We start from the raw sequence: 14,821 nt of genomic DNA on the forward strand, positions 1-14,821 counted from the left end.
CAATTTGCATGGTTGATATACTTGGCCAATAGGTCAATTAAATTACCTGTTGAATGAGTGAGCGAGCCTCTTCAGAGACACATTCTGGCATGTTCAAAGTGGTGTGGGTATTTATTCCTGCTGGATGGCACTCAACCAGAGTCTGAAACAATCAATCACATACACTTCTTATCCGAAATAACAACATATTCTGTTCCATCACAGGGTTTATAGACAGCAAAATACAGACAGCTCAACAACCACCTTCGCCGCAGTGCCCTCTAAGCAGTCTAGGACAAAGGCTATGAGCCTAAAGAACTTCTAACTGGAAAAAAGGCAGTCATCAAAATCACATCATAAGCTTATGCCACTTGCCCTTTTCCCTTAGATATAAAGAAAACGGCCCATAATAGAAAGATTCCATTACAGCCAAAACCTAAAACAGGATTCGGTATCTCGGAAATTTTTTAACGTTCTTAAAAACGTCCAAAGTCGAGAATTTGTTAATAATGATGCTTTATATATGTATAGCACCTTATGACTCAAATGTATTAATATCTATAGGTGATTTGTATATTTCACAACAATGTTAGGAGCTCAGTATTAACTACATATTTAAGGTAGATGACAGCTTACAAAGGTATGATTGTTCATTTCCTCTCTTTTAGTCCCAGGAGGCAATCTGCACAATCCTCTATTAGAATCTATTAACTTCAGATATCTTACTTAAAAGATATTGATCAGAGAAAGTATGAATTCTGTACTTAAGCCAGAACAGAGAGGAAAAATTTACAGTATTGAGAAAAAAAATCATGCTACCTTTAATATCTACATTAATTTTCTAAAATGATAATTCCCGCCTGATTTCAGACAGGTGTTTAAAACAGAGAATTCTAACAAATCCTTACACAACCCTTACAGGTTTAACTCTGTTAAAACTGAATCACAGAGAAAGAAGAAAAAGAATGTCTAGTCTTATATTTTGCTATGTACTAACACTGTGACATAAGAGAATTTTACTATCAATTTATTCAATGTAATACAATTCTACTTTTTAAAAAATCTGGAATCTTGATAAATTTGCATTTTTCTGGTGTCCCATTCCTTTTGATATCAAGGTTTTCTTACTTAGTCCCCAACCTAAAAACTAAAGGCAAAGGCTAAATATTCTCAATTTGAAATCAAGGCAGCATCTGGATAAACTTATTAAACCTCCAGGTCACTGCTTACCTTGCCAGTGAGAAGTTCAAAGAGGACAGCACCCAAACTCCACCAATCACAGGCTGCAGTTTCTTCTGTGATTGCTCCAACCTCTAAACACACCAAAAAAGGTGGATATTAAAATTCTAAAGGTCAATTAAACTCTCAAAATTAACATGTATTAGCAAGGTGACCTTTTTAATGCTGAGAGAGCACATACTAAATACTACTGGGCTTTCAAAATTCCTGAAAGTTACTTATCCCTTTGGTCACCTACTGTGGTTGCATTTTTTTTTTTTCTATGCAGTCATATATTGAACTGAGACATTTGTTCTTTAGCTGATAGAGGGACACCTTCAAGATGCTATACTTAAAAGTTACATGAATCTACTAGATCAGCATTTTGCTTAACTTTTCAAATTTGAGAATATACAGTCAACTCTATCTCAGAGGTCATTTATTGTTTTCGAAATAAAGACTCTAGGTTTCAGAAGGAACTTGAAAAATTATCTAAACCAGTATTAATTATCCTTTGAGTTACAGACCAGAAACCAGAAAGGTGAAATGTCGGGTCCAATGTCATACAGAAAATCAGCAGCAGAACTAAGACCCAGTTTATAGCATCACCCCTCTTCTATATAATCAATTGTTTTCAACTAAAGAAGGAGCATGTGAAATGCAAATTTACTCATTTTGTTATTCAGAAGTACAGACAGATACGGTGTTTTAAGCCACAACTGAAACTACTGGCTAAGATAAGGGCTTTTAGAATATCTCCAAATTACAATTTTATCTGTGTTATCCCTATCTCTCACCAGCACAAGTTCCTGAAATGTAATATAGTTTTCAGGTGTCATCTTTCAGGTTTCTCCACAAATCAGCAATAACTCCTCATTTCACCATTTTTGAGGTTTTTAGCTAACTCATGTTTTGATGTCTTCTTGTCCTTTCCTAATAAGATCCCAACTAGTCACCAAGCCTGAATATATCTGCCCTTTCATTTCCATTAGACTGACAAAACATGCTTGCTATTTGTCTGCAGGTAGCCCACAACTCACAATCACACTGAAAAGGCTTTGTAAGTAGTTAGGTTGGAACTTGGACAATAATAACATATGGAAGACGTGCTCAGGTGCCCAGTCTTTTAACGGATACTTAGTGAATCTACTATGTTGGAAATTCAAAAAGACTTGTAATACAGCTTGAGTTTTAAGTCTTAAAGTAAAGGTCACATGCATCAGAAAAAGAGTCATTTCTATGCAGAATGCTGAAATTACTCCACTGCAGCAACCTCCTTCCTCATCCCTACCCCATCCTGGTTTGCCAAAGGCCTCCGTTCAATGACACCCTCCACACTAGCTCCCACCCAGTCTTTCCTCCCCCGGTTTTGCTCCCCACCAAATGGCAACCTCTCTTCTCTCACGCAGCTGCTCTCAGCGAGGTGGTAAGAAGAAAACACAGATACTTCACTAACGCAAGTTATTGTGTGAATGACCAGAAGTCTCCTAATCCCCTGAGAGCCATCTGCAGTCATAAAATAGCCAATTTGTTTGAAAAACTGAGAACTACCTTACTATCTGACAACAGAGTTCAGTTAAACATATATTGGCACATCGATGAAATGTTACTATATAAGCATTTTAAATGATGTATTCACACAAGGTTGAAGTACGTAAGTAAATGTCTGGATATAGCAAATTTTAAAAAACAAGCTATAAAACAATAGAATCTTAATTTTTAAAATATGTATTTTTTCCTAAGAGACTGGTGAGAAAATACAACAAAATATTTTAGTTTTTGCTTCTGGGATGGTGAGATCTTTATTTTCATTCTATACTTACTAACCTACATGAATATCTAAGTGGCATAGTTTTAAACATATAGTGAAATGACATGAAAACTTCATTCAGGCTTGTTGGAGCAGGAAAGATGAAGCTACTACAGGTCAGTCCTCCCTAAGAATCTGTCTGCCTACAGTTTGCTCTACAACTTTACACTTGAACTTAGCCGAAAGGCTGAGGAGCGATCCTCTACTTTAACGTGTCGTATAATAATATGTGAGACAGTAGAGGACTACGAATCGAGAGTCCTGGCCTAAGAACCTTGAGGAATTCACTTGATCTCATCCTAACACGAGGATTAGATCTGAGGGCCTCTAGGTTAAATTTAGCTCTATAATCTACAATTCTGACACTTACGGATTTCCTGGAAGGAGATTTTCTTGAGGGACCACTGCTTGGGGGCTCTCATTCAAAGTACTTACACTACCCCTCCCAGATTCAAATACACCACCCCCAACGCCATTCCCGGCACCCACACAGAGAGACACCATCACCTTCAGAAGAGTGCTCTAGAAACTTTGGAAACATTTGGAAAGTAGAAGAAATTTACCACAGCCCTGTCATCATATATAACCTTTTGTACATTTCCCTCTAGCCTAAGGCAGGGAATGGATTATATCACTTATGTATTCAAAATTCTGAAATGGCTTCTCGCTAAACATTCAGTAACATTCAAATGTCTTGCTTAACCAGGCATGTATACGTTCAGGTCTCCATAAGGAGGTCTCAACATATTTGATTCATTCAAACCAACACATATTAAGCAGTACAAACCAGGTCCCTGCTAGGCACTATTGCTCTGCAGAACTCTATGACTTACTATGTTGCTGAAGAATGTGAAGTTAAAGTCAGTTTCCCCCCTAGCAGGCTTTCTTTTTATATATCTTGCTCAAGAATATGTTATGTCATTTTCTTTAATCATACAGCAAGTACTATATATTCCTTACTTTTACAAAGGTGTTATACGTTCACAACTCAGGATCCCAAATTAATGACCAGCCATCTGTTTTGAATGTGGCACCTCCAAGTCTAACTATCTGTGTATGATTGTTGCTAGTAGGCATGTATTGCAATAATGATAGCTGCAACAATAAAACAGTAGCTAACATCTGCTGACTGCTCACTATATGTAAGGAACCGTGTTTAACATTTTACACGAATTATTTAAAATTTCCAAGCATCCTTATGGAGAACTTACTTGGTAGAATGACTTTGGAGGAGAAGGAATACTACGTTTGTGTGTTCAAGGACAGGGGGAACACCTGACCCCGTCAGCTCAGATCAGGTTGTGAAAATCAGACACGTGTTGGAGGGTCTAACAACAGGCCCCGAGGAGCTCTACACCAGAATCACACCCCGAGCCTCTGCTCACAAAGGTTTCCTGTCACAGCTGAGCAAAGGGTCACTGGGGTCAGTCTTCGCAAGGTAACCAATGGCCAATACAATTTATAAAGGGACCTTTCAAATTCAGCTAAGGTCCGAAGTGCCATCACCAGTGCAGCCTAGACGACCAAACGCCATGTGTTCGCCTGCTTCCCAGATCACTGCCTGGAAGGCGACTGGGGGTGAAACGTGTTACCACGTGTGCGGTGGGGCGGGGGGTGGGGGCGATCCTGATGCTGCCATAAGCGCAGTGCATCTTCCTGAGCATCAAAGATTGTTACGTGTGGGAGGGGCCAGGATGTTGTTTATTATTAAAAGAAACACAGACCCATCATGGAACAGAATGTAAACCTTGCATGGATTTGCAAGATAAAAAGACTTCAAAGCAACGTCAGACTAGTCTCAGAGGTCCCCATTTCATACCACCTCTACAGTCAGAAATACTTGGACAGAAAAGTCTGAGAGGCACTTCAGGAGACAGACAAGGTGCTATGCCTCTATTGGTTCTCGCAATCTCGCTCTACTACGGCGTCTGAGAACAAGGTTCATTCGTTTTTACGCTGCTTTGAAATCTCTCACAATTTTCTGCCTGAGTCCTTAACAGGTAGGTAACAACCAACATACCGCTTCAAAACGAGCCTCAGTCTGAGTGTGAGACAGCACAGACAGTAGCAAGAGACCCAGATAGGCCCTAAAGCCAATTTACTTCCCACTTTCAATGGGCTCACTGTCCGGCCCAGGACGCGCTACACGGCACCTCATATGACCGCTGGCGACACTCCAGCACCATCAACCTTAGTCTCCTTCATCCACTCCCCATTTCTTTTCCCATCTTTCCATGATCTTCCCCTCTTCTTTCTTCCACAAATGGCCTGCTTCTTTTCCCCTCCTCTAATTCTGTTTCCTCCCCTCACCCCTTGGCCACCATTGGTTAAGCAGAATTTCTAAAGCACTTGAGCCTAAAGACACTACTGAAACCCCAATCTAAGAAAAACTGTACCTGAAAATCTGGAGGCAGCTAAGCTGAATATCATCTTTAATCTGACTGGACTAATAAATAAAGACAGCAACTTTGAAAAGTTAATTTTTTTCTCATGAAAACCTGGAAAAAGACACTAAACAATTTTAAATCCATCCCCTTAACAATGCAGCTTGAACCACTTCAAAATGAGTTTATATTAAGCAGGGATTCATTAATGAATGTGAAATTGACATCATAACCAACTGTCCTTGATTTTAATAGATAACTCTGAACTACAACAAAGAGCTTTGTATTTAGATAAGATACAAAGAACTTTCCAATGGCTAGAAAGTGAAAGTGAAAGTGAAGTCGCTCAGTCGTGTCTTACTCATAGCGACCCCATGGACTGCAGCCTACCAGGCTCCTCCGTCCATGGGATTCTCCAGGAAAGAATGCTGGAGTGGGTTGCCATTTCCTTCTCCAGGGGACTCTTCCCGACCCAGGGATTGAACCCAGCTCTCCCGCATTGTAGACAGACACTTTACCGTCTGAGCCACCAGAGGAGTCCAGTGGCTGAGAAAATGTAAATGTTAGAACAACTGGAAGCAGAGAGTCATAAGGTTTCTCCTTTAGGGTTTTAAAATAGAATCTCACTTTCTTTTAATAAACAGAATAAAAGATTTTGGTTGTCTTTTTAACATTCCTTATAGATCAATAATTCTTAGATTAAAAATTTAATACACTCTGAAATCTCATTGCCAAAAAGAAGACTGAGGTTGTGCAATTGTCAAAACTAATACTCTAAGACTGCTTATTTCTAAAGTCTATACAAAATTTCAAGCATTAAACAAGAGTACCGATTCATATATAAAGCTACATGATAGCTACTACAAACAAAAGGTAAGTAGGTATGCATATCTAACGTCAAACACAGAGAATATAAAGAAATATCAAATAAATCTGTGAGGCTTCTATTAAAAGCTCTTCTATTCATATATTCTTTTAAAGTATAACATAGTAAAGCTGAGAAATTCCTTTAAACTCCCACCTTGAATGTTTAAAATCTCGGGGGGGGGGGGGGGAGGGGAGCAGAAAAAAAAAAATTTTAAGGATAAATTCTACCACTGTTTTGTCAATTTTCAAAATATCTTCCCTATAAAACCCAATGTGTTCAGTTTCCATGCGGACCCCCCCCCTCCCCCCGACACCACATCCTGTATTCGCAGAGTCCAGGGCGGCTGACAGTCTCCCTAGTCCCCATGAGTACGGCAGGGCTACAGGCATTGAGCAAAGTGATGGGGGGGGCGGGTGGGAGGGTGGAGGAAGTAAACTACTTCCTACAGAAAAAAACAAATCCTCAGGTTATTCCCACGAAAACTCAAAAAGAGATAGTGATATCAAAGGACGCTGGATTTTTGTCTTCCAGTCAAAGAAATGTACCGATGGGGTTCTAGTTCTGCTACTGTTTGAGCCTGGCTGGGTATTTCAGCTTCTCTGAAAACGATGACAGCCAGACTTCTAACATTCTTTCTACCTGTAATTTTATGATCCTGAAAGTGTTTTCAAAAGCACTCATGAGCTTTTCTCATAACTTCTCTCTCCATTAACCTAAGACGCCCAAAGAGCGGGAATCTGCTAAAATGAGCCAGTGTTCCGCAGTCTTTCTTCTCCTTTCTCTGCACAGCGACTCTTCCTTTCCCGAGACCTGATGGTGAGCGAAATGAATCAGTGTCACTAAATCTAACCGCCATCATCATTTAACGTAATGGAGACACAAGCTCAGCTCCAGATTAGATTTCAACTCATCCAAATTTTTTGGAGGACAGTAAATATCTAAGAACTCTTTAGTAAAATTCTAGAACTCCTATTTTAGCCCTATCAATCCTCATATCCTAACAATATAAAATCTCACTGATTCACACTAATGTTTCAAACTACCAAAATTCACAGGTGAAATAACAAGTTTAAATAAAGCAATAAGGCGATCACAAGTAAAACAACAAATTTAAATAAAACAATAAAGATATCACAACATAAAAACGTGCCTTGTTTACCTCTGTTTCACTCATGTTTAACTCACAGAACACTTCAACAAGCTAGGATATTTTTCAGAAAAATAATGCTACTTTAGTAACCCATATTGTCAAAAGGCTTGCTAAAACATAGAGTAAGAGTTTTACAGTCCTTATGATAGTCAGAGTTTACTGTCTCCTTCTTAGAATCAAAAATAATAATGTTAACCTGACCCCAAAACTGTGTTATAAGCAGCCTCACTCCAGAAAAGTAAAAAAGCAGAAACCCTGGACTCAGGAGACAAAAATAAAAATCTCCATGTGTATGAGAAGTGAAGGGAGAGACGCAAAGTATACACTCTTAGACTACATGAAGTCTGAGACGCTGGAGAGACCAGGTGATCCCAACATTACTGAAATCACAACATGTACTATCTACCAACCCAGGCCCTGCCTTCTAGGGCTACACAGTTAAAGCCACGTGGATCTGTCAAAGACATGACTCAAAAAGAACTGTAGATAATGCTAAAACTAAGCGAGAAATTGTACAGAAAATTTTAAAAGCTAGAAAACGTGTCTCAAACCCAAGCTTTAAAAATGAACACCAACCTTCCTATAAAGGTTTATGATGAAGGAACTACCTTGCATTTAAAGTGTGAATCCCCAGATTTAGAATTTACTTTTCTTTAGGAGACATTACTGCTACGGTGCTTGATAAAGAAGGGAATCTGGTATTCCGCATTTAGGCTTTGATGAATTTGTTAAGGCACATTTTCAGACTGGTGACGTCACTTGATTCTGTTCCCTGGTTTTTCCACTAAGGGAGATCCACACATCATCGCATCCTTCTCCTTACCTCTACTGATAACAACAAATAGCTACTCACCTGCATTCCAAAAATACTAAGAGACAATTCCTTGACTTCCCTCTGGCAGTATATTGTTGCTGCTCTCTTCCATTCAGAATATGATAGGAAATACAGTAAGTTCACATATAAAGAAATTCTATTTAAATTTAGAGTATTTAAATATCTCTCCCAAACTTTTTCCCTTAACTACACTTCTTTTTAATAAATAGAATCTCAGACGCTTCATTTCTCTTCACTCTCGAAGTTACAGTAATTATGGAACTGTTATTAAGAGGTCATATAAAACTCAATGAAAAAGCAACTATTGTTGCAAATAAAGTATTCATATAATAGTAAAATTAAGCCAACATTTAGATTCTAAAAGAATTAGTTACATAAATTATGGAGCACTTGATCCAAATATCAAAATGATGGAACAATTTTAAAGGCATACATCTATAGAACATATTAAAATGATAATCAGTAGTAAGTATACTTTGAGGGGAGGTGGCAGGGGGGCGGTGGGGGGGGGCGGTAAATGCAGTTCTCTAATGTCACAGGATTTTCTTCCCAAAACAATTCTTTAAATTTTGACACTAATTATGACTCAAGGATTCCAAGTCTCTCTTTTAGGGAAAAAAAGGTAAGAAAAATATAGAAGCTTTTAAAATAAAAGAGAGATCTTTGGTGAATAAGACAATATAAAAATTAAGCCACACAGGATATTCACATATAAGAATGAAATTGAAACTTGTACAAAATTCAAATAAAAATGAATCAAAAAAAAAAAATTCAGCCACATTCTTACGAAACTTAAAATTAAGCATCACATACACTTTTACAGTATCAAAAAAAAAAGCTATGGTGTTTAGATTTTCCATAAATTCTGTAAATGTTCAGTAAAATTTAAAAGAAATAGTTTGTTAACTTTCTTCCAAAGGAGTCAGACTTCCTTAATGGCCTTAGACAGAAATTTTTATTTTAATGTGATCTATCATCAGTGATATATGTGAATCAGGGAAAAGAATATCTTTCTTCTGCAATGAGCATTCCATGTCAGCTAGAACATGGAAACATTAGTCCTGTGTTTCTACACAGACAGTCTTTCCCTGCAGCATCTGTTGCTAATTGAAAGGAACTAGAATTACAAAATTCTAGTCAATTTCTCTCACCAGCTCTTGCTGTGTATAAAGATTTTCTATGCAGGGGCTGAGCATTAGTCTTCCACTACAGATAATGACTATAGAGCTAAAAGAAACATGGAAGAAAATATTTCTTTTTTCTTTATATATCCAACAATACATGGAACTAAACTGTGAGAAGAGGGACAGCTAAGCATATCTTTTGTTAGCTTGGTAAATTACAATTCTGTAAACGTAACTATTCACCTATAAAGTCTATTAGCGTCCTAGTTAACTAACTGTGTATGTCTACTGTTTGGGCTGTCTCTTCACACAAATCTTCAACAGTAACTGTCAATAGCAAACCAAATATGTCTTATTTCTAGCTCCAAGGCACAGTACCTGGCACACAGCACATTAATAAATGTGTGTTGAACAACTATCTCCACCTTGTTCTTTGTAGCACGATGCATTCAAAACACCTGCAAAGAATGCATTGCATGCATTTTCTTTAAGTCTCATTGAGCACAGAGATCTACAGAAAGTCTTTCTGCATCTTTCATGTGTTAGGTCAGAAAGTTTTAAACATTATCTAAAGCATCACTCTGGCTGCTGGATGAAACCCAGATTAGAACAAGGCAGAAATGGAGGTCAGCGAGCTAAGGACTGCAATAGTCCCGGGAAGAGATGATGGTGGCTTAAAACGGGGCGGTCAAGTGTACACTTTCCAGGGCTCCCCTCTGCAGAGTGTGACTGCTACAGTCTGTCCTGGCATGGATGGCATGTGGTAAGGAAAACGAACTGAAAGCCCTGGGAGTAGGAAGACAGAACTGGCAAGTACACTGAGCTTTCCTCTGCCCCCGTTCAATGGAAGGAATCTAGACACAATGACATGAAATGTGCTGCAAATGGGTGAGCTGGAGATAATCCCTAACTACAGCCTGGAATCCCTAACTAGAAATCTGCATTTCCTAGCCCACCCTTTCAAATGGGCATCTTGCTCCTTTTTTATTTAATAAAGTTCTATCTGTATTTCAGAAAACGTAAGCTGCCCAGTTATCTGGCTCCATACTCCATAAGAGTCCTTCAACATTGTACTCAACTGATTATTCAAATACCTTATTGTCAAGCAGAGTGTATGGACTGCTTAAAAGTCGCTGCTGTTGCATCACTCAGACTTGTTAGAATGTCACCAGAGAAGACCGATGCCAGGGGCTGGGACTTTCCGGAGGGGAGAGTTTGCAGCGGCCGAGCTCTGTGCCTCTCCTCACGCCTCTGGTGATGCTAGGAAGGCGGGGCTCCTGCCCTCCCTTGGCTCATCCCAGTCTCTAGCCTTGCCTCCTACCAGCACCAGACTAATTCGGGTGGTTTCCACGTAATCTAATGATATGAAACCCTGGGCCCTGGGTTGTACTGTGGAGACCTGAACATGAGTAACACACCACACTAAGACAATTCAGGTGAGGTTTGACAGAATTCTGCTTCTCTCACTACCCACATTTTAATTCCTTGTTGTCGTGGTGACCTGGCAACCATGGTCTGAGCTTTTACACAATTATCTGCACAACTTGGGTCAGGACTCCTTGATTTAACTAGATGCAGCATTCCAGAGCCAAAAATTACTTGTTCAAGGAAGTTTATAGGTACCGTTACTACATCGTTTTCTGTGAGATAAAATAAGAAACAGGTAACTACCAGATGACTTCTGGTTGACTGACTGACTCTAATTCTGAGCTCTGTACAGTCCTGCTTACTGAACTCTCACCCTGCATTTCTGGGAGGAAAAAATCCAACAGCACGCTCCACTTTCCATTGATCATATCACAACAACTCCGTTCTGAAGAGCCATCAGGTGTCACCGTGTTACCCAACCAAAGCCATTACAGTTGATTGATGAGAAAAAGGCTAACTGGAAACCGTGACTACGACAGGCGCGGTCTTCCGTCTCCCTGCTTCTCTGCTGCATTAGGCAGGCGGAGCTCACGCACTGCTATGAAGGGAGCCTCAGGGATTCTATTTGCTTTATCATCAATTTTTTAAAAGCTTAGGATTTTTAAACATTTATTTGAAGGAAGTATTTATGAATAACTGTTTAGAAGGCATCAGACTTGGTTACTTCCTGGCGATTCAAACTGACAAGATTTTATCGTATAAAAATTGAGGATTTGGTCAAAGTAGCTTGCCAGGAGTTCTGGTATGTAATGTTGAACTCAGCTTTCATCTTTGTGTTAAATATCAGAAGTAAAAGATAGTTCCCCATCTTCTTCAGAATAATGTGGTAGTGAGGCCAATTAATTGAACAATTGCCGAAAACACATTTGGTCTTAAAATTAAGAAGCATTACAACGCAGCTATTATTTAAAACCATTTAAGTATCTAATCTCATGTTCCTCTTCTAAAAAAGAAATTTGTCTAAGATCATAAAGAGAAAGATTAGGAGGAAATAAGAGATGAAAATTAACTTTTTTTTAATAATCTAAAGCTTGAAGTAAACCCCTTATTCCCCAATATCAGGTAGTACTAGGAAATGGACAGAGACATTGTTTTTACACAGAAGAGGTGAAATACAGTATCAATTCGTTTACCCTTATCAATTCTCTAGTTCTAATAGCTAAAGAATTTCTTCTCTTGAGAGGGACTAATAAATTATTTACTCAAGTGCCAAATAACAAGGACTAAATACTCTATTACTCTGTCTCATTTTTACCACTAGATCCAAATCACATTCTGATCTGATGAGAAGTATGGTTTCAGAATGAGTCTATTTAGAGGTGAAGGTGACTGGCCCATTATTAAGGGATTCATGAGGGCTTCAGGATACACCCTACCTAGGGATCGATCCCAAGGTTCCAGACCCTCAAACGTACAAAAGTGAAAGTGAAAGTCGCTCAGTCATTTCTGACTCTTTGTGACCCCCATGGACTATACAGTCCATGGAATTCTCTATGCCAGAATACTGGAGTGGGTAGCCGTTCCTTTCTCCAAGGGATCTTCCCAACAGAGGGATCGAACCCAGTTCTCCTGCATTGCAGGTGGATTCTTTACCAGCGGAGCCACAAGGGAAGCCCAAGAATACTAGAGTGGGTAGCTAGCTTATCCCTTTTCCAGCAGATCTTCCCGACCCAGCAATCGTACCAAGGTCTCCTGCATTGCAGGCAGATTCTTTACCAACTCAGCTCTTTGGGAAGCCCAACATACATAAAGTAACCCTTTAATCTTCTTTCCATCAGAAAGCTCTCACCCTCCTGGACACGGTTAATTAAGACTTAGGTTGACTTGAACCTCTTTTTGCTTAACCTAATATACTCAGGGCACAAGCTTCATCAGTACACAGGGGCATTGACAGGGGTGGAATCCGCTGATGGAGAGAATTTTCCTCATGTAAAATATCCACTGTTCTATGGCAAACTTGAAAAGATACTGCTTCTCTCAAAGACGATATAGATTTAGTTTTATAACATTAGGAACTAAAGGCAAAAGATTAAAAGTACTTGCTAATCATTAGAGGAAAACATTAAAACATTTACTATGTACAAGAGAGCTACCGTTGAAGTTTTGCTTAAGGGTAAATCAAACAAAAGAGCTTCTGTTTGAAACATGACGTTTAAATATTAACCACAGATATTTCACTCTTTTAAAATTACTTCTATAGCTCCCTCTTGCCTTTTTCTTCCTTTTCCTACGGGGTGGAAGACTACACCAGAAATACAGACATACTTCCTGGTTATAACATTAATATTTCAAAATATACATCTATATTCGTCTGCTTTCTCTATCAACTTCGCAGGCTTAAAATTAGATTCCTCACTCACGGTGAAGTTACCCAGGACCCAGAAATTCTGAGATCTAAATGATTCTTCTTTTAGACAACTTTGTTAAAAATCTTGGCATTTGTATTTCACACTACTCAAGAGCTGTCTTGGCTATTTTCCTCCAAATGAAAATATTTTCCATAAACTCCTCATTTCCATATTGCATATCATTTATGTAAAAATGATATATGAGTAAAAACAGAATACTTAGAAAGTCCTCCAAGTGAAATAATTTTTTAACTTACTGATGTTAGACAAGAAATCAGTATTTATTCCTTAGGGGAAAAGTTCTTGCCTTAATAAGATGGACTCCAATTTTGACTAAATTTTGTATAAGAAGGCTATTAGATCATCTGACATCTGGCATCTTCTCAATATTCAATAAATCTACTTCGGGTAGATATATGATAAAGCAAATATTAATATTATAGGATATTAAATGCAGAATCTAGGTAACATAAATATGGATGTACAATTCTTCCAACTTTTCTGTATGTTTGAAATTTTTTCAAAATATAATGTTAAGAAAGAAGTTTTTAAAAATCTATTTCACTACTGATAAATTAAGGCCTACAAAGTCTTAAATACCTTGCCTAAGGTCACGCAGTGAGTTAATGGCTGATTTCAGAATACTGAGTTTTGATAATTCTCAATTCCATTGTAATATTCTAAATCTTAAACCTATGATGCCCTCATGGTATTTTAAACCATCCATGGTGTGAGTCTTAGATCTGATTATCAAATACATAACTGTCACACAGAACACCATGCTTAAAAGGCAACTAATCGTGTATAAAGCATGCTTATGGAGAAAGGCAGGAGAGACTATGCCCCCAAAATATATTCATGGATTATTTGACAATAATCAGGCAAGAGCAAAGAGAGGTAGTAAATAAATGTCATGCTCTAAAACTGAATTTTGCAGATAGTTTTCAGCATGGTTTTTCTATGTTTCACTTTTCACCGTCAGCTGTGAGCTGTTTCCAAGTGTGAAATCGCCTAAGAGAGGAAGCAAAGCTGTCATTTGACATCTGGGAGCGTGGAGATTGGGCTGTGGTAAAAAGCACTTTGGACTTCTTCAATTTACACACACACTGACCTATAAATTCTCAAGTGTGAAAAGAATTCAATGAGAAATATCAATGTAAATCTCAAGCATTTATAAAGGCTCATAATAGGGTGGAAAATAAAGGTGAAGGACACGCTGATAGGATACCATATCAACTTGTTAAGACTAGGACTAGAATGGAAAACTTAAGTGATTATGTTAGCATAAAAACTAACATATAAACAAATTTTACTCACTTGTCTTTATTAAACTAGATTAAACTTTCAAATCCAGTCTTTTGTGTTTTTATGTGCTTACTATTCTTAGGACTATTTTCTAGCTGCTTTTTGATGATGAAAGACGAGACCGCTAAGAAAAAAATACTGGTAAAAGAAAAAAAATACTTTTTTGACATTTTATTTTTCCTCTATATTTGAAATACTGTAACAAAAATTTTAGTCTATATTATGATAAGCTAATAGCTCCAGTGATAAAGCACATAAAATCTTTTACATAGATCTGTGTTTGTAGGTATGTATATACAAACAGAAATAAAATCAGAGTAACTATAAGGAAGCCCTCTGGAGAAGAATAACCAATTAACTCCAGTTTTTCTA

General features: G+C 38.1%; 1 protein-coding gene across 3 annotated transcripts in view; it reads right to left on the bottom strand.

Annotated features, from left to right (window-relative positions):
• Positions 1-14,821, bottom strand: part of RPS6KC1 (ribosomal protein S6 kinase C1) — a 195,688-nt gene that overhangs the window by 11,216 nt on the left and 169,651 nt on the right. For all 3 annotated transcript variants that reach the window (XM_043924639.1, XM_043924640.1, XM_043924641.1), the window contains 2 exons: positions 1,210-1,292; positions 47-142 (listed from right to left, as the gene is read on the bottom strand). In XM_043924639.1, the coding sequence (XP_043780574.1) occupies positions 47-142; positions 1,210-1,292 (179 nt within the window). The remainder of the gene's footprint in view (positions 1-46; positions 143-1,209; positions 1,293-14,821) is intronic.

Source organism: Cervus elaphus, chromosome 14 (genome assembly GCF_910594005.1).
Source record: "Cervus elaphus chromosome 14, mCerEla1.1, whole genome shotgun sequence".
Classification (NCBI taxonomy): domain Eukaryota; kingdom Metazoa; phylum Chordata; class Mammalia; order Artiodactyla; family Cervidae; genus Cervus; species Cervus elaphus.